General features: G+C 36.4%; 1 protein-coding gene across 1 annotated transcript; it reads left to right on the top strand.

The window, feature by feature from the left end:
• Positions 1-19,182: 19,182 nt before the first annotated feature.
• LOC126969438 (uncharacterized) lies at positions 19,183-21,390 on the top strand. The gene is made up of 2 exons (XM_050814863.1): positions 19,183-19,615; positions 20,452-21,390. Exons 1-2 carry the CDS (start codon positions 19,314-19,316, stop codon positions 21,329-21,331), a joined length of 1,182 nt encoding a protein of 393 aa, XP_050670820.1. The 5' UTR covers positions 19,183-19,313; the 3' UTR covers positions 21,332-21,390.
• Positions 21,391-21,858: the final 468 nt, after the last annotated feature.

Raw genomic sequence — 21,858 nt, 5'->3', positions numbered from 1 at the left:
CTGGTATCAACGTGAACCACTCCTCTGTGTACTCCTCGTGATGCGGTAGAAGATGCAGAGAGAATCCACATCTCTACGCAACGCCAAAGAATCAAGCCGATCAAAGGTGACTCTAATTGATCGTCGATGATTCGAGCCGAGCAGTTATAATCGCGTACAATACATATTTGTCGTATTGTGTGCCATCTGTTCTGATCTGTATCATATTGTGTATCATACACTGACCTCTACTATATATCACTGGACTGGCGGCTGTCAAAGTGCTTTTGTGCCTGTTTGATATTCGCCATTTTGGCGCTGTTGGCCATATAACGAGAGTCTGCGGTACTAAAACTAGTGATGACAACCTCAGCTAACATCGATAGATGGTGGGAAACAATTTACAAAAAATTATGTACTTTATTACCTTGATTGTTGAAGTATAAATAACACGGAAAACGGACGAAATTAATTTAAAATACAAAAAAACTTCAAAGTATTGTACGTTCCATTTGTATTATACGTCAAAATTAGTTCTCTGATCGTTCGTGAGTGGCACTTCAAATAGGCACAATAAATTGTTGTTAAACATATGGAACAGCCTGTCTAGTGGTACATACAGGTCGTGGTATCATATCCTTGTTTTGTCATTTAATTCAATATCATATTCATTATGTGAACAAAAATCTAAAATCGTTTATACAAAAATTAAATAGTCAAACAAATTTCTATTTCATTTTTAAGCTGTGTGGTCTCCAATAAAACCAATTCGCTACGTGACGTTCGTTTTTCCCATGCGATCACTGATGACAAGTCAAATTTCATCGGATAGACGTTCGCTTGTCAGTTAAATGTTGGCCTGTCATGATGACATTAGAATTTGATCATGTTCAATGTCTTTATCTCATAATTAAATCGGAAAGGGTTGGCCCTTTCAACAAAAAAGCTTGCATCAAAATTATGGAACGATTGCATCAAGTTGTAATTCTATTGTTTTTTAAATTAGGTACATTCAATTATATTTTATTACTCTATTTTTAACAAAGTTGAAATTCATATTTATATAGTAGGCTTATAGGTGAATTAGTCTAAAGTAAAAGTCAAATAAACATTATGTAACAAAAAGTCCCAAACCATGTGCTTTTGAATTGTCAATATATGTTCGGAAAAAGTAGAGCTCGTGAGAAAAATATTGAAGAAACTCAACGGCCACTGTTAAAACAGTGATTAGTCAGTAGTCAGAGTATTTTATAATAGTTGTAGTATACTAATGTCCTACCACTACAATACCTGTGTAACTAAAAAAAAATTATTGAAGTCTCGTGCCAGATTTTGGCGAGACAACACGTCCTGAGGATGCCTCGTGTAGAGGCGAAACACGTGTGGAATTGTTTCAATAACAAATATTGGCGGAATTAACACTAAAGAAAACTTAAATCATTTGTTTACCTGTGTAACTATAAACCCCCTTATTCATAATAGTCTGCTAACTTAAAGCATTGCTAATTCTCACTCTGTCTTCTTCAATTAACCTGAGTCAGAATGAGAAACACTCCTTAGCGGCTGTTTAAAGTAAGCGGACCATCATGGTACTTACCCCCTTGTGTTTCATTGTTTTTTAACCGACTCTAAATATTTGAGGGGTTGACGACCCCTCAAATATTTAGAGATTTGACTGTAATATTTTTGTATGGTTGTTACCTCAGATCACCCCTCTTTTAGAACCGATTTGAACATATTTTTTGTGAATTGACCGTTTACAGAATGGATGAAAGATTGGTCTCCGTTGCGCTGCAACTAGATACCGCACTACCTAAGAACAATAGCTTTTTTATTACGGCAACTATTAGGTGTTTGTGTGCGTGCCATCTTGACACTCATGGGCATCTTTCAAATTTTGTAACATACGCTTCGTGTTGTTTTACATTGAAATTAATAAATACAAAATAATTACTAGTGATATGTGATCCCGGTGTCTTTCTTATTTCTTGTAGTATTATTATTACAAAGTTTTACTACGCAATCCGGCATTTAAGTTTCAATTATTAGCAAAGTTTAACAGTCCATGTGGTAGGTCAACGTCACACATTGTTCGAGACTGACTCGAACGCCCATTTGGGCCGTTGCCGCACATTGCGACTACTAAGTATCTAAGTAGTTGCAGCGCAGTGGAGACAAATCCTTAAGATTTGGTTTATAGTTTTAAGAACAACAAAAACAAGCATTTGCAGTAAGCATCATTGATTAGTGAAGCGGAAATGATAATCAATATCACCAATTGCCACCGGATCTTTTAGATGCTTTTTTGTGGTACGAGATAAATTAGGGGACTCATATGGCAAAAATAAAATGCACTAAAAATTGTACACCATGAAATAAATTGTAACTGTCAATTTAAAAATCCTGCTTAAATATTTATCCCCTTTTTCATAATGGTCCGCTAAATTAAAACAGCCGCTAAGAAGTGTTTTTTCTCATTCTGACTTAGGTCAATAGAAGAAGACAGATTGAGAATTAGCAATGCTTTAAGTTAGCAGACTATTATGAATAAGGGGGTTAGTTAGTTTTAGTTTTGAAAAACAATTTTCTCCGATTATTATTCAAGAAGAGGACAATTATTAGACAAGTAGCTGCTTGGTGTAGCCTTGTTCCTACGAAGTAGGATATAATCCCCACCATCTGGATGTCATGCGTTCCTCCACATTGCAGTTTCCAAAGAACTTTCATCCACGTATGTGTTTCCTTGTGTGGTGTTTAATGGATGATACGATATGGGTAACTTAAAAAAAACGCGAACTTCTTTATAAGAGGCCGGCAGCGCTCCTGTGATTCATCATTTGGAATCAACTTTTGTAAAAACTTATAGAGAGTTTTGCTTTATAATAAATAATATAAAATAGACACATTTTTACACAAATTATATTGCCCCAAACTAGGCATAGCCTAAATAAGTATGGGTTCAATATAATGATATATTTAATACAATACTTACTTAAACATACACAAATACATATAAACATCCATGACTCGGAAACAAACATCCATATTCATCATATAAATATTTGCACCTAAGGGGATTTGAACCCGGGATCTCTAGCCCAGTAGGCAGGGTCACTAACCACTGGGCTATATGGTTCGATAAATTTATCAACTTAAGATGATTGAGTTATATTGCACACTTTCACACAATTTCTAGCCTGAAATTATGCCTAGGCTATATTATAGCTAGATATAAGATGTTAGGTCTCATTTGCCCAGTAATTTTACTAGATATGGCACTTTTTAGACCAAAACACAATAATGGCTGCACATTACCTACTGCTTCACGGCCAAAAATGGCGCTTCTGTCGCACTTAATAGGTTCAAAGAAGTTACCTACTCATAGACGTACAAAAAAAACTAGACTTAGAATCACGTTCAAAAATTGTCTGAAGAAAAACTCTTCCTATGTGTCTATTGGGCAGAGTTTTCGTTCAGTTGTGTGTTTAGTTCAGTTTGACCATAAAATTAGTATTAATACAAAGCGTAAAGAAAACAAAATTTATAGTTTCGACCGCGCTTTGAATACAACGCCACGCAATGGCGAAGTGTAAAGCCAAGTCCAAATAACAGCATAATATTTTGGATATTATAAAAAGGATAGAGTTTCGTGTTTCAGATAAGTGCCCCTTTAAATTAACAAATCTGTGTAACTTAATGTTTTTAATAATTTTTTATTTATTTATTTATTAAAGCACACCACATCATATACAATACAATTTTCTTAATCTAATGTTACAATTAGTAGTTCTAAAGTATACGACAATTATGGTGAACATAAAAATTACAATAAATACTCCTCCCTAAATACTTCTGAAAAATAGAACTAATACTATCTAAGCTATAATAAAAACAAAAAAATAAAAAATGAATATACAAATTATAACATTAACTTATTAAAATAATGAAAATAATGAAGACGAAAAAAAAGAAAAATTACTTATTTGACAAATGCAGATTGAGTACCAGCTAAGTGTTTAACAACACTTTCTTTAAACCTGACCAGCCCACCACCGAATATATAAGTTCTGAATTGGTATCGTTTAACTTATTGTACTCGCGAAGAATTCGAGCGAGAGGCGCCTGAACTCCCAGGTTGGTTTTTACAGAAGGAACTTGGAAGATTCTCTTGATTTTGAACCTTGGGAATAAACATGGGACAGCAAGGTTAATATTCTGCAAGAGGTTACTACATTGTATTTGACCGTTTAAGAGTTTGTACAAAAATATTACTCCGGCAAGAGATCTCCGATCGAGCAATGAAATCATATTAAATTTCCTGAGGCTGAAGGTACGGGTGTCTATGAGAGAATCCAGTACTAATGTATCCAAGGTGTCGTGTGAATGCTCTTTGGATACTCTGGATGCGTTGCGAATGGATCGTATATAGGGGATTCCATATAATACTACCATATTCGATATGACTGCGCACTAGAGCGTTATATAGAAATGTTTTCGTTTTGGAGCCGAAACAATTCGAGTTTCGCTTTAGAAATCCTAACATTCGTGCGGATGTGGTAACTACTTTATTAACTTGTGCAATAAACGTTAGTCTGCTATCAATAGTTACCCCCAAGTAACGAATTTCCTGCACTTCTTTTAATGGTGCGCCATCGAGCTCATACACTGTAACAAGCAGTTTTTTTTTCTAGTGTACTTAATATGAAAACATTTGCTTGCATTTACGATCATACCATTTAATAGGCACCAATCTTTTATACCATTGAGATCACTTTGAACAAAAGCAGCCTCAGAGGCAGAGTTGATAACTTTATAAATTTTAAATCATCGGCGAAGAGAGATGCTTTACAATATTTGATATGATTCCTAACGTCATTCACAAATATCAAAAAGAGCAACGGTCCTAGGTGGGATCCCTAGGCAACACCAGATCGCGCAATGTATGAAGTAGATTCAGTGCCTCCTACAACTACTGACTGAAGTCTATTATGAAGATATGACTCGAACCATTTCAGTAAGTTTCCTCCAATTCCATAGTTACTTAGCTTCTGAATCAATAAAGGGTGACTGACTTTATCGAAGGAATTACTAAAGTCTGTATATATCGCATCAATCTGGCGTCCATTGTCCAATTCTTGACATACTTCGGTAACAAAAGAGATGAGGTTCGTTTGAATTGAACGGCCCTTCCTGAAACCATGTTGCTCATCGGAGATCAAACTGTCAATATTTTTGGAGATAACAGGATGAAGGACGGATTCAAAAAGCTTGGAAAAACAAGACAAAATGCATATAGGATGGTAATTTTTTACGTCGGTAACATCTCCCTTTTTATATACAGGTACAACACGAGACTTTTTCCATTCTTCAGGAAATACACCTTCTTTAAGTGATCTATTGAACATAATAGTTAAGGGTAATGATATTGCAAACCTACATCGTTTAACAAAGAGAGGAGGAATCGAGCCTGTCCCAGCTCCTTTATTAATGTCGAGTCCTTTAAATTTATTTTCTGAGATATTTCAGCTTCACTGAAGCTCAGGGACATCAGAGAATGAACATTACCGATATCGACTAGACTAGAACTGCGAACGCGACGCCGACCACAAGTGTATATAGAAGAAAATTGATATGAAAATAGATTGGCAATATCCGCTGCTGTTTGTGCTGTAACATTATCAATTTTCATACAAGAGGGAAGTGTTGAATGGCCGTCTTTTTATTTTTAACAAAACTCCAAAAACATTTTGGATTATTCGGAATGTTTGCTTAAATATTTAGCTTGTATTTAGTATAGCAATCATCATAAAGTTTATGACAACGCTTTCTAATCATGTGATACTCTAATTCATCTCTAGGATTCTTATATATTCGGAATCTCTTACGTAATTTTTCTTTTTCAGCAAGCAATTTCATTAAGGAAGAGCTGAGAATTTGTTAATGATATTGTTAATTATTTTATAGAACTCAGATACCATACTATTTACGTTATCATGGACGCATAGCCTTCGATTCCAATCAATAGTTTTCAGATCATTGATAATAGAAACATAGTCACCTTTATAAAAATTTAGTTTTGCATTACCTCTCGCTCGCAAAAATGATATTTCAGAACTTTCAATATTTAACACTAAGCTAGGATGATTCGTTTATGTCCTACTTAACACGTCAGGTGGGGCTGATACATTAATATTAGACATGTTACTCAATACTAAATCTAAAAAGCGGTCATCGCTATTACTTAAATTGCTTTAGGTTATTCATAGACATAAAATCAACTAAGGCAAAGCCAAGAGTATTGTTATAGTTAGAGGGAGTCATAAAAACTTCGTTTGCTTGTGACTTCCAGTTAATAAGCCCTAGGTTGAAATCACCAACAATAATGACGTCATCGCTTAAGTTGAAAGCTATGTCAATTTTGTCCAAAAATTGTGTCAACGTCCCAATTTTTGCCGGTGGAGGTAGATATACCACACATGTAGAATGTTTTTTTATTGCTTTATTAATATTAACATGTAATGTGACCCATAAATCCTCGACATCTGATTCCCATGACTCAACTCTGAAAGAAGAAATGTCCTTAGAGACTGCTAACATAACTCCTCCACCATCTGATTTAGTATTGGTAGAACTCGAACGATCCCTACGATAGACGGTATATCTGTTGTCAAATAATTCATTGTTTGAAATACTGGATCTCAACCAAGTTTCGGTAAGAGCGATGACTTTATAATTAGAAGATAAGTTAGTTGATAAGTTCTTTAGAAATTTTGTCGTCTTAGTTCTCAACCCTTGAGCATTTTGGTAATAAATGTTAAGCATCTTATAAAAAAACTATAGAGAAAAACAAAAAATTATTAAGCTATAATTATATACTAAGTTTACAATTTAATATACTAAATTAAGTTAAGAGATTTAAGGTTTCGTTTTTCTTAATAAGCAAGGCTTGGCAGTTTTCATTTTTTCTCGTAAAAACGCGCCCATTGCGAATCCATGCAAACTTATACTGCATCTGTTTTGCTTTCAAACGCCATTTTGCTAAATAATTACATTTCAATTGCTAAAACATAATGTTTATGCCTCGTGTTCGCGTCCAAGCTTCTAATGAGCGTAGACTTTGAATATTACTGCCACGAAATAAGGTGCTAATATGAAAAAAAAATTTATTGTTGTCTTACAACTTGATTATTACAACGTCGCTCGGAAGTTTTTTGACGACCTTTTAATAGGCAATTGGGAGTCTAGCTGTTTATTGTACGTCAATACTCTAACTACTAAAAGGTACTGTTAATGTATTTCTATTTTTGTTCAATGATTGACAATGACCACCATCTCCCGTTGCTTCCATGAAAAGTTGTAAAGATTTCATTTAATAATTCATATTCTCCAGATCATTAATTTTTAGGCTATTTGAAGAGTACCGACACTTCAAATAGTCTTAAAATACATGTTCAACGTTCAGAAAGAAACAAAATAGCAAATATGCTTGTAACGTCGATTCCCCGAATGGTAGTGTTGCAATTATTAATTACACAGAGGCCGCAGTCTTACTGCGAAATGTAATTAAAGACTCGATTGCCACTACGCAGAAGCCACGCCACGTACAAAAACAAGACAGTTTTTACTTAAATTTCCCTGCGATGTTGTGCAACTGGAGATTATCTCTTTAACATTATAATTACTGGCTACTTACGAGATTTTATGATGTTGAAAGAGGTTTTCACGTCAATATTTCTATTGAGGACAACGACACGTCGTTCGTAATAATATTTTCGTTCGTTAATATATATCATCAGCCGGAAGACGTCCACTGCTGGACAAAGGCCTCCCCCAAATATTTCCACGACGATCGGTCCTGTGCTGCCCTCATTCAACGTATTCCGGCGATCTTCAACAGATCGCCGGAATGCGTCTTTCGGTACGTGGACTTTACTGCCCCAACGGCCATCTGTCCGTCGAACTATGTGCCCTGGCCACTGCCACTTCAGTTTCGCAATCATTTGGACTATGTCGGTAACTTTGGTTCTCCTACGGATCTCCTCATTTCTGATTCGATCTCGGAGGGAAAATCCGCGCATAGCCCTCTCCATTGCCCTCTGAGCCTCGTTAATATAATTTGTTTAAATAATACAAATGCTGAGTCAACTCGACCACAAGACAGAGCAAAATGGTGAAGTTATGAAGGAGGGCGTCGTCCCCCTCCTGCCCGCGCCGCCTACAGTCGTACCGATTCTTTCGAATTGCGAATCGGCACTCGTATTAGATGTCTTACACAAAATTAGATGCACGCATTTGGTGATCTCATGCCATAAGACGATTATGAAATTTAATTTAGTGCTTTACACCTATACAGCTATACATACAGTCCCAGAAAGAATGGATAATCCTTGAACCCCACACGGGACAGCTCTCAAAAAAAAATTCCAAGTGATACCAAAAATATGATTTTTTAGAAAAACATACGTTTTTTTACTTTAGTTCACATTCATTTGCACAACGCCCACAAAGTAGTGAAATTTGTGGCGTTTTTGGTGTCATCTTATTCCTGATAGACTATACTACTAAAAATACATTAAATAATATAAGTATCTCTGTAAGTAAGTATGTCTGTGTTTTAACACCTAACAGCAAGTTTTTGTGAAAGCATTCATTTACTGTGTTATTGATAAGCGCGAAGCAATCTAATTTTAAAATTCGTCATTATTACTATTTTTACTACAGAGTTATATGACAGGGAGAAGTAATTTTAAACTTGGAGTAACTTAACATAAGACACGAATATATACGTAATAAGACAGGGATTAGATTTCGATCCCGCGTTGTAGGCTAGGTAGCAGTAGAACAAAAAAAATTACCCAATATTTGTATTTATTACACATAATATGCTAATATCATAAACCTAATGGCGCCTCTTCACAATCGGCGATTAAAGGCGATTACACGCGAGCACGATCGTGTGGAGGGCTTATTCGCTTCTAGTCACCGACCTTCGTCTATAATCGTCATAGAGATCGCAGCGATCGGTGACTTGTCGGTCTTTCGGGCACGCATCAAAGGGAATTCGCGTGTAGTTGCGTGCGCGTGCCCACATGATCGCCGGTCAGTCATTCACTGGTCGTCGTCGCGGCGTTATTTTGTTTTCCTTTTATTTACATAGCGCGAATAAGATAACTACTGGGTGGTCAAATGAAGAAACATTTAAATTCATAGCGCTTTTTCAGAACTACCCAGAAATATGGAATCCCAAACACTTACATTATATACTGTCATTAATGAATGATGTGCTAGAAAGGAATGGTAGAAGCAGCTATAAACTCCATCTTAAAGGACGGCCGCTCAATAAATGATGACAGACGACCGTGTGGATGCTTACACGATGATCAACGATTCACTTGCCGATGACAGTCGATCATACATAACGATCATCGCCGATAGTGTAGAGGAGGCTTTAAGAGTTACTTTATTTGTTTCAACACGCTTATGTCTTATAAACCGGTCGGATTTGAATTATTATTTTAGCTAAATTCATGAGAAATATTATCATATTAGAGAATATTACTCTCAGCTATATTAAATATTGATTCTTCTTCTTTGTGGCTTGGCAGAGCGGTCCTGGTCAACAGTTATCACGAAGTGACATGTTTTGGGGCAGATGGCTCTGCCGACAGCCTGGTACACTCGTTCATGGACCGCCCACAGCAGACTTAATTTGATCGGTCAATCGCATGGGCGACCTTCCTCGCCCTCTAATGAGGAGTGGAGGGCCACTTTGATATTAATGATATTTTTAAGTTAAGCCGGTAGACAAAGTGCTCCCGAATTTCTTTATCTGTGTGCGCTGGCAGTCCGTTTAGTTCCTTAAGACCCGTCGTCTTATAAAATTCTGGTATACCATTGTTTATCCTTAATTTTCATGTATGTTTATTTTGATATATTATGTTATTATTATGGCTTATGCCACAAAAGGTATTCTATGACCTAAATATATTGTAGGCTAAAGTGTTAGTTATTTGTTTAGTGATATCCCTGGGTGGGCAATTGGATCTAAACATTGGCATCGAATTAATAAAATATTCACCCTGAGTACCCGTCATAATAATAACGATATCCCTGTGATTAGTGAATATACAAATTTAATTTGTTCAAACACTTATAGACAATGCGGGACTCGAACCAGCGCCTCATTGTTTTCGAGCGCTCTTACCAACTGAGCCAACCGTTGAAAAAGCGACATATCAAGTCAAATTCTTAAGAGTCAATTATTGGGCTTGAGCAGGTCATCAACTGTAAAGTAGATCCTGTAGATGGAGCCACAACCTGAAAGTTGAACAAGACATACCGGTATTTACGATCGATGCGTCACTTATCTTAAGGAAGGTAACTCATCCGATGACGCCGCCACAATTAGCTTCTAAAATATAGTTACTTATGTAATAATAAGGACATTTTAGATAAACGACAGAAAACACTTACGTTAAATAAATATATTTTAACTCACCAAAAAATATAGAATTATTCATTACCAATCGGCATTTTATTTCATTACTCAACCCCTTATTCAAAAAACAAAGTGTTAATTCGTTTAAATAATTTTATTGAAAGAAAGCAAGGAAAAATTTATTCCATGCCACACACATAAAAATACATTTATATATATTCCTAATCCTAACTTAACTAAATATGCTGTGAGACAAAAGAAAAGGCCCGATGCTCAGCTTGTGCTGTAAACCAATACTGGCTGCAGTGCTGGTTTTCAGCATCTACCTGGTTAACTGTCGGAGTGCCAGTAACAATAAAATTTAAAAAAGAAAATAAACATTAAATATTTCAATATATATTATGGTAATAATAAATTATATTACGGGGAAGTGAACCGAGAATATTGGCTGCATTTCCGAGGTGGATATCTATGCTAATCCTTGGCCGAAATAGCTGCCTGTGCTTGGGTTTCCAGTAGCTATATTGAGGCGCGTAAACGACGATGTAAGACCGACATATTTGCGACGTTTGCTGTCTTCGGCTGTCGGAGCAACAGCCCCAACACCATTCGACGTAACAGCCCCAACACCATGTGATTTGGATATGAGAAGTAACCAGAGTGTCCACGCACGGCGCATCCCACACAAGCGCCCTTTCTCGTACTCAAGCTACTAGGGTGTTTTTTCATCAGGACGCTTACCATCGTGGCGGCAAAGTATTGATTGAGTATTATAAAATATAGTTGAATTATTTAGCTTTGTTCTGTTTTATTTAATACCTTTGTTATTGTTATGTCATCAAGACGAAACTGGCAAAAAAAGAAACAACCACCGCCTTTATACTATGTAGTTATACAAAATTTCAACTCATTTAGTCCAGAATATTTGGACTTGAGGCTGAGATCTATGTATAAAGCGTATTTAGACTCACACTTTACTTATGTAAAACTTAGCTGAGTGTGATAAAACGAAAACTTGACTTTTGCATTGGGCTGTCTTAGCTTTAGCTTTAACCTGATTCCTGCCGCCGAATTCCACCTTCGACACGCCACAAGTTAGGACATCATCCCCACCATCTGGATGTGTGGCGGTCCTCCACAGTGCGGTTTTCAAGGAGCTTTCTTCCTCGTACAACGAAGCTATGGAATGAGCTTCCTTGTGCGGTGTTTACGATACGACATGGGTACCTTCAAAAAAAGCTCGTACATCTTCCTTGAAGGCCGGCAACGCTCTTGTGATTCCTCTGGAGTTGCAAGAGAATGTGGGCGGCGGTGATCACTTAACGCCAGGTGACCCGTACGCTCGTTTGTCCTCCTATTCCATAAAAAAGAAGCATAATTTCAGCTGGTAAATGACTATAAAAACGCAATCAAAGACTATGCTAAGCTAAAACTAAGCTAATTTTTACGTAAGTAAATACTGAGCAAAGTCTATGTACGCTCTACCTATAGCTCTCAGTCTCAGTAAGTGAATAAAATAAAATGAGTTAAAATTTCCGGTTTAATACATACGCCAAAAAAGTAAATGACGTCTTTAAAAGCAAACTGTATAATGTAGGTCGGTACCTACATTCATGAGAAATTTATAATTTCGTTAATATCGTTTTAATCGTCCCATAATTACCGTAATCAGGAAGCCGACGTAACAGTAGTCGCTCGGCGGAAAGACAATTGTCTGTTTCTCGGAACTACTTTAAAAAGTAATTACCCTGCAATTTAAATAACTGATACGGTGACATGTTTTTATAACGACACAGTCTTTATGCCTAGTATTTCTTTGAAATTCACTTAGTTTTATGTACTGGTGTTCTATAGGAAAATTTCCATCTCGTCATAATATTATCTTAGGGTCTTAGTCACTTAATCCTATTCTTCAAGAAAAAGGGCGACTGTACAGATTATAGAAATGATAGAGGTATTAAGTTAACGTCGTATATACTTAAGATATGGAAACGCATACTGAATAACCGCATTAAAATTAAAGTCAACAATAGAGGCAATACAAGCAAACCGTGTACTCACCGATAAACATCACCTGAATAAAGAGGATGCACACTTTATATTTACAGACCTGAGAAAGCATTTTAATGGAAACCATGAAAGCTAGTATAGCAAGCACTGAGAGCACAGCTGCTCTAAATCTATGTACGCTGAGGCAGGATATGTATGTCACAATGTCACCACCAAAGTTAAAAGTCCAGCAGATCTGAGCGAAGCTTTCAGTGTCAACGTTGGAGTCTACCAAGGGTCATCACTCAGTCCGCTTCTATTTAACTTAGTGATAGAGCTCATCACAAAAATGTACAGAAGGCACTTCCTTGGAATTTTCTGTATGCAGATGACATTATCGACATTACAAATAAATCTGATATCAGTAACAGACAACTTAACATGAGAATGCGACTTGCGCTAGAAGAAACAAGACTAAAAGTCAGCCGAACTAAAACAGAACACAGTCTGTAGTATATCAATGAGAAATTCACTTATGTCATAGTAAACTTTTCCACACAAACGTTTTTTAATCATACTTATAAATTTGGTATCACATTTGTTTTGTAAATTTTCTGGGATCATGTTGTAAAAGCATATACAGCGCCCAATAAAAGACTTACTACCTCGACTTAACCGAATACTAGCCATAAGATAAATCGGTTCAAAATTTCTGAGTCATCAATATTTAAAATGTGCTTGATTATCCTTTTTTCATTTCCAAAATAATAATAATAATCAAAAATAATACAAAAATAAATATGTAGGTATGAGAAAAAAACTAATAATTATTGAGATAATACCCCAGAGAAGATAAACGGAAAAGAGGTAGAGCACATATCTGTAAGTTTCTTCCTGTTACCTTGAATGATTGTAGAATTTTATTTGTAAAATGCTGTAAAACATTTGATCATGTTTGAAAACAAAAACAAAGGGTGGCAACGAGTTTCTCGCCACATCTTATTAAACCTCAACTTTTTCTGGTGGTAACCGGTATCTTGTAAGAGTTTTACAGTCCCAGCTAAGTGGTAACACAACGGCGTTCTTCTTCCGTAAAACAGTAATGATTGTTTGCGTGTTTTGATTTGAAGGGTGCCTTAACTATTGAATTTACTGAGCTAATCAGAGCTCATGTCTCAAAGCGACGCAAATTGCGATCCCGTCAGAATTTAGAATTGTTTCAAGAATCCTGAGCGGCACTACTTTGTAGTAAGCTATCACTTGACATTTGGTGAGGATCTTGCTCGTCTAATCACTTTTTTGAAAAGTTATAACGTGCAAAAAGAACCAGCAAAAGTTCACAAGTTTGACAGAATTCATTAATAATAATTATCAGTCGCGTCGCGGAAGTTGTGAGAAACAAGTTGGCAAATGCACCTGTTGCTATGAGGAAAACCACACGAATTAATTACAAAATATCTGTTATCGTTGGCCACAACTAATTTTCAAAGGTTTTTGATATTATTCAGTCGACTATGGGAACTTGAGAGGATACCACTAACAGTAATTTTTTCATAATATGCCGACGACCAGTGGTTGGAGACTTTGCCCACTGTGCTTGAGTTTCTGGACTCGAAATCCGGTGGGTGCAAATATTTATACGATGAATATGAAGTTTGTTTCTGAGTCAGGGATGTTCCTTTGTATTTATTTACGTTTAAGTAAGTTAGACTGAGACAGTGTCTGACACCCACAGGCTATGCCTAGTTTTGGAAACAATGACGTTCTATACACATAAAAGGAGATTTCATTCGCAATCTGATAGCGGAATGGTAAAAGTGTGCTTTAAAACAATGTGAGAGCACATTGTTCTCGTTCGTAGTGTGCCAACTGTCACTGTCCGAATCAAACCTGAACTGAATGCCTTACATTGCTGCTCATTCACATGGATTACTTTAAACAACTTGAGTAAATGCGGCAATGTATAGGTACAGCAGTCAAAGCTTATTTTGTGTTATTTGTGGCATGTTCCTTCATATTCAGCTTTGTTTTTATACCACGTGATTTGTCAGAACGTAATGACGTTCATACATAAAGACAAATCGTATAGACATATAGATAAATCTTTCACCGTTCAATATTTAATACTTGCGACTTGTATACTTTAGTTACTTCCATAGTATTATGTCGTATGGTATATTGCTGTGGGGCAGCGCTGCCGATATTAATACAATATTTGTGCTGCAGAAGAGGGCTATTCGCGCTATTTACAACCTAAGCCCTAAGGATTTATTGAGAGCAAAATTCAATGAAATTAACATCTTGACTGTTGCTTCTCAATATATTCTTGATAATGATGTTCATTGTCACATAAGTGAATTTGCGAGAAACTGTCATAACCATAATGTTAACACCAGGAACAGACATAAGCTTATAATGCCTACTACTCGGCTAAGTCGAGTTAGCAAGTCTTTTGTGGAGCGATGTATATGCTTTTACAACAGGATCCCAGAAAATGTTCAAAACAAAAGTATAACGTTATTCAAAAGAATTGTTAAAAAACATTTGTGTGGTAAAGGTTACTATAACATAAATGACTTTTTTAATGATATCACAGATTGGGAATGGAGCGACCGCCCTCAGGCTATTAAATAATAAGTTTAATTGTACAATGTTACTTTGTAAATGTTTCTTTAATTGTAAAACATATTTTTAATGAAAAAAAAAATTCCCGCTGAGTTTGTCGCGCCCATTCTTCTCAGGCCTGAGAATTTTGGAATGGGTGGTAGTTTTTTTGACTTTCAATAATAATAATGACGTCACACACAAAAATATTTGAATTTGAATGATTAATTATAGTGTAATTTCTGGCATGTTCCATATTTAGACTTATCTAGACGCCATTCTAAGTTGAATGAGACTACTTATACGATTTTTAGGAGGTTTATCAACAAGTAACACGATTTTAAAGTTGTTGACTACGCTAATGTAAGAATTGAATTGAAGTACATTGTAGATAGGAATATATTATCTCCAAGTCTGAAATCACGTCATAAATTAATATCAATGTGATAACATACAAGGAAAGGTTAGTCACCTGTCTGTGGTCACCTGCAGTTCGCGGAATGAAAGACCACGTGTTTATGTGTCTCAGAGCACTTAACTAAAAGAAGATGTTATACTTAGCTACGGACATGGAGTAAGAAACTATTTGATGATGAAATATCAAATCTATGGAGAGTAGAGGCAAGAAGAATCATCTGTGTATATAAAAAAGAGTCCGTCAAAAAATGGGCAAAAGTAGCATCAGGGTAAATCTTAAAAGAAATGCAAAATATAAAATAATACTTATATTTACATAATTATTTTGTACAACGTAAGTTGTAGAAATTTTCAATAATTAACTACATTAGTCGACAATAATATAATTTTTTTTAACTCGGCATACTTCAATTCGTTTACAATTGCTACATTCACCATACTTCATACCATACCCTGTGCCTACACTAGCGCCACTGTGGAAGCTTTTTGAACTATTATTTACAGTATAAGCTTGACACTTAAAATTAATTAAAAACCACCACTTGGAAAAGGTTGACCTTTATTGAGAAGAAAGCATAATAAACTACTCTTTAAAATCAACATTTACAGTTTCATTCACATTATTCAAAGTATATGCTATACTTTCTACTTTTTGGTTTGGTTTTCTATAAAGGCGTGGTTTTAAGTATTTTATCTATTATTTATTTGAAGTACCTACCTAAGAACCATTTGGTTTTTTTATGCAATAATAGTATAACATTTTTATATTATTTTGTTAAACGTATGATGTGAAATAATATTTTTTATTTCAATTTTTATGCATGAATTATCAAGTTGAAAATATAATATATTAAAATGGATGATGAAATGGAAAATACCCACCGCAATGGCAAACGCCCTGATGGAATGCTCTGGTGGCTTGGGTACGGGGAAAGGCGCTAGTGTGGGACTTGCATAGACACTCTGACTCCTTTTCATGTCCAAGTTACGTCAGTTGTTGTGGGGTTGCTGCTTCGACTGCCGAATACAGCAAGCTTCGCAAATATATCAGTATCAGTGAGTCATACATTTGCGGTTTGGTGTCGAGACAGTTGGCCGTGGGGCCCTGATGCACGAAGTACTCTTCGAGCCTCAATAAGGCTACTGGAAACCCAAGCGCTAGCAGCTATTTCGGTCAACGGATCAGCCTAGCTATCCAACGAGGAGATGCTGTCAGTATCATTGAGAGAAAAGTTTAGTGAAATTAATATTATGACAGTAGACTGCCAGTACATATACGAGAACGTCCTATACGCTCATAAACATATTAGCCAATTTAAAAAGAATATTGATGTACATAGTATCAATACTTGAAACAAACATAAACTCCCAATTCCATCTACTAGGCTCCGTAAAATTGCTAAATCTTTTAAAGTGGATTGTGTTATATTTTATAATAAACTCCCAAATGATATTAAAATATAACCTATTAAAAAATTTAAATGTATCGTAAAAATAAATTCTATGGCTAACATCTAAGGCCTATTATAATGTGAAATATTATTTGAATGATAAAGATAGTTGGAATTAATGTTCTAAATTTTGTTAATGAATATTGTTATACTCATTTGAATGCTATTGTAACTTTTGTACTTCATCCTGACTTGCACTAACTAACTTATAAAGTTTTACAGTGAATTTTTTTTTTTGACTTAGACTTTATTCTTAATAAGATTCCGTAATTCCGTAATGATAGTTTTAATTGTACGTAATTATAGTATTGTAAATATAGTTGTAAGATTTATTTTGTTTGAATAAATTATAATTAATATATTAAGCTATCCCACTGCAGCAGTTCAGTCTGCAGTCAGACACGGTGATGTCATATCGCTCAAGCTTGAAGGATAGAATGGCATGGCTTGGAAGATGTCTTTAAGCTTCTGAACTGGAACGGACTGGGCATCAATATCAACGGCGGATACATCACTCACCTTCGATTCGCAGACGATACCATAATCCTGGCAGAAGCCATGGAAGACTTAAGCCATATGTTCGAAGGCCTTATTAAAGCTTCCCAAGGTCTCAAAATGGATATGGACAAGACGAAGATCATGTCAAATGTCCATTTCACACCTAGTCCCGTAACAACTGGCAACTGTACCTACTCTGGAAATTGTTGACGAGTACGTCTACCTCGGACAAACAATCCAGTTAGGCAGGTTCAATTTTTCGAAAGAGTTCACTCGTCGAATCCAACTTGGATGGGCAGCATTCGGAAAGCTTCGTAAAATCTTCTCGTCCCAAATACCTCAGTGTCTGAAGACAAAGGTTTTCAACCAGTGTGTGTTACAAGTGATGACTTACGGTACGCAGACGTGGTCGGTAATAATGGGCCTGATGAGAAAGCTCATGGTTGCCCAGAGATTCCCTGCGAGATCGAATCAGAAATAAGGAGATCCGTAGGAGAACCAAAGTCACCGCATAGCCCAAATGGTTGCAAAACTGAAGTGGCAGTGGGCAGGACCGGTGGGGCAGAAAAGTCCTCGAATGGCGACCACGGAAGACTCCGTGTATGTAGGCCCCTCATAAAATGGACCGACGATCTGGTGAAGATCGCCGGAATACGTTGGGCGAGGGCAGCGCAGGGCCGGTCGTCGTGGAGATCTTTGGGGGAGGCCTTTGTCCAGCAGTGGACTTCTTCCGGCAGAAAAGATGATGATAATAAATCCATTATGCTGTAATAAGCCTTCTTTGGCAAGAAAGCTTTAATATATTTCTTGAATCTGTGCTCAGTAAGTCCTATTATACTGTCCTTTATTTTATTGTCAAATTGAATACCAAGACCTATGAAGAAGCCCTTAACTCTAGCTAACTTATTAAACGCCGCCTATTTCGGTAGCGCCGTTGTCGCTTGAGACCAAAATTATTGCATGAAAATGTTGCTAATGACCTTATATAATAATATAATATACTAGTTGACCCGACAGACGTTGTTCTGTATATAATAAATAAAAGAATGTTTTTATATCATATTGTCAATAATATATCATAACATCAAAAATTATTTCGTAAAATATGCACCCTGCTGTCGTAATGAAATTGTTTCACAGCAGAACTGTCAAACCGTGCGTCAATAAATTCTCTCGTAGAATGTATGTATGGACACATCAAAGGAAAAACAAATTTGTTGTTTTTATTTAATTAAGCAGCATATTCCTATTTATTCAACTTTTAAACCTCCTTTTAGCGAGACTAACGAACAGCAATTCGATTTTATATATATAGATAAGCAGAAGCTTACATCAAAGATATTATTATTATATAAAGAAGACATGGTATTGGTGAATATAATGACGTTTAAAAGAACGAATTATAGCTTTCAATGTCACTACATTTTCATTAGCAGCAACATAGCTTCATCACTCTTAGCTATAAAACCTTTTTACACTAAACATAAATTAAAACACTAAACATTCGTTATATATTTAGACGGACAGTAGACGCACAAACAAAATGAATGTTTTAAGCGTCCCACTCAGATTTAAGGAATGCTTATAATTTACGTTGAGCGTACAGCACGTTGTCTTCACAGAAACATTTATTAGTTTTAACAAGTACTTTTTAAATATAAACCGACCGAAATTTTTCCAAGAACTATTTTGTTTTTGAATGCTGAAGTAAATAAGTATAGCTTTGGAACATGTTGACTCGTCTAGCTGAAAGATTTCAGCTAATATTTATTGAAAATTTGACAGTACGACAGTACGGGTACCCTTAGAGCCTGTCCAGATGAAGCGTTTTACGCGCGAGTTCACTCGCGCGTTTTGATTTGTATTGCGTCCAGATGCGGCGTATCACGCGCGTTCTCGCGCGCATGTGTTGGAGACGGATTTGAGCAGTTATAAACATGGACTCGGATACAGCGGTTGTGTTGTGGCTTGCATACCGTCGATGGAGACGTCGTAAACAAAGAGAAAGTCGACGATTTAACGTACATCCCATTCTACGTGATAGAATGACGCATAGTATGTTTATAACTTTATACCCAAAACTCAGAGAACATAGTGAAAAGTTTTTCAACTACTTTCGGATGTCAATAGCATCGTTTGATAATTTACTAGAAATTATCAAAGAAGATTTGTCTCCATGTCAAAATTATATGGTACGGGATACTGTTTCTGCAGAAGAAAAACTCGTGATTACTTTGAGGTAATATTTTTTATTGCTTTAGTAATACCTTAAGTAATTAATTCAGATTCATTGGAATCTTGTGTAGATGCCGGTGAAGGGTGTTTGTAGCTAGACGTCGTTGGTGGTCGTGACGCAGTGCAATAACCTCGATTGTAAGTCGAAAAGGTTTCAGGTGGAAACGAAGATGTTGAAGGGTCTGTTGTGGTATATCCTGTTTCTCCAAAATAATCTCTCTGTCCACGTTGTGTCATTCCTGTTTGGTAATGATATTGTGTCGAAGGTTGGTAGTCGGAACGAGCTGCTGCAGGTCTAAGACACAGAGCTTGTTGAGCTTGAAGTACTTTCATTAATTCAATTTTTGTTTGAAGTCTGTTTTCCTCTGGTACTTTAAGAAGCTCTTTGTGTAAGGACAAACAAAATAGTTTGTCATCATCTGACTCTATTTGGTTTGTTGCCTGTGGCTGATTCCCAGATGCTAAATTTGTTTTTATGATTGAGAGGAATTCTTCGTCAGCCGCATTTAGTTTTTTCTTCTTTTTTGCCTGACTACGTGGAGGTCTCATCACATCTTCCCCATCGCCAGAAAACTCCTGTTCTTCAGTTGCAACACACGCGGTGTTGATGTTGCTCTCAGTTATTTTATTCCGTGTCGATCTTTCGAGAAACATCAAACGTTCAAAATAAATATATTTGGCTTTGCCGGAGGCTCCTGATCCAGACGGTGTGGTTTTCTTCTTCTTCATTTCTCTCACAAAGCCATCACGCAACCCTTTCCACTTCTTCTGCAATAAAGTACCTGTAAATAATAAAAAGATCGAAATAAAATAATAATAATTATTTTACTTTCTTTTCAGATATTTGGCCACAGGATGTTATTTTGCGGATCTGCATTATGCCTACAGATTAGGAAAGTCTACAGTTATCGAAATAGTACAGAAAACCTGTTACATCATGTGGAACAAACTGCTAAACATAGTAATGAGACAACCAACGAAAGCTAAATGGAAAGAAATTTCGAAACAATTTCAAAAATACACAAATTTTCCAAACTGCATCGGTGCCATTGACGGCAAGCATATCCGTATTATAAAACCTAACGATTCTGGGTCTCTTTACTATAACTATAAGAGTTATTTTTCAACTGTTTTGTTGGCCGTATGTGATGCAAATTATTGTTTTATTGCAGTGGACATAGGCGCATATGGAAAAAGTAATGACTCCACAATTTTTAAAGACTCTATTTTATATAAAAAACTTGTCGAGAAAACTTTAGATATTCCAGATCCAAAGCCAATATCGCAAACAGATGCAACCCCCTTACCTCATGTCATAGTAGGAGATGAGGCGTTTAGTCTGTCTGAAAATATAATGCGCCCTTACTGCGGTAGATCTCTAACAACCAAAAAAAAAATTTTCAACTATCGCTTATCCAGGGCCCGGCGTTACATTGAATGTTGCTTTGGCATCTTGGTAAATAAATGGAGAATATTTCATAGACCGTTGAATGTGGATATAGAATTTGCAATAAACATAATTAAGGCTTGTTGTGTTCTCCATAACTACGTAAGGTTAAGGGATGGCTATAGGTATGATCACACTCTCTACGAAACATCTCTGAATAATTTGAACAATGAGGCAGTGAGGCCTAATGCGAGATCATTGAATATAAGAGATAGATTTGCTGATTATTTTGTAAACGAAGACAAACTCCCTTGGCAAGATAAAATGATATAGTTTAACAATGTAAAATCTATGCAAATAATAATATTATTTAATAAAGTATTATTTACTTACCTAAAGTTTTTTTTTTCTCTTCGGAATCACCAACTTCACAAAAAATTTCCACTATTTCTTCCCAGTTCCTACGTTTAATGGTTCTATTAGAATAATCTGATGATTCCATGTCCCATAGAGCTACCCTTTTCTCAATTTCGTCGATAAAAAGTTCCGTGTCAAAGTTATCACGCTCCATTTTGAACCAAATACGTCCACTCGCCACGGACACGCGCGTAGTACTGGACGCAGCACAGGCCCCCGAGTACCTCGACTCGCGCGGCGCTCGCGCATGGGACGCGCGAGTCGAGAGTCCCGCTCATTGCACGCGTTTTACGCGCGAGTGAGGAAACGCGCGTAGGCATCTGGACGGGATGTACGTAGCTCTAGTACCTCGGTTACGCGCGAGTGTCAACGCGCGAGTGAACTCGCGCGTAAAACGCTTCATCTGGACAGGCTGTTAAAAAACCTGGCCAATAGGGCCGGCA

The sequence above is a fragment of the Leptidea sinapis genome, chromosome 18 (genome assembly GCF_905404315.1).
Source record: "Leptidea sinapis chromosome 18, ilLepSina1.1, whole genome shotgun sequence".
Taxonomy (NCBI): Eukaryota; Metazoa; Arthropoda; class Insecta; order Lepidoptera; family Pieridae; genus Leptidea; species Leptidea sinapis.
Note: the sequence above shows the minus strand (reverse complement) of the source record. Positions and strands in the feature narration are given on the sequence as shown.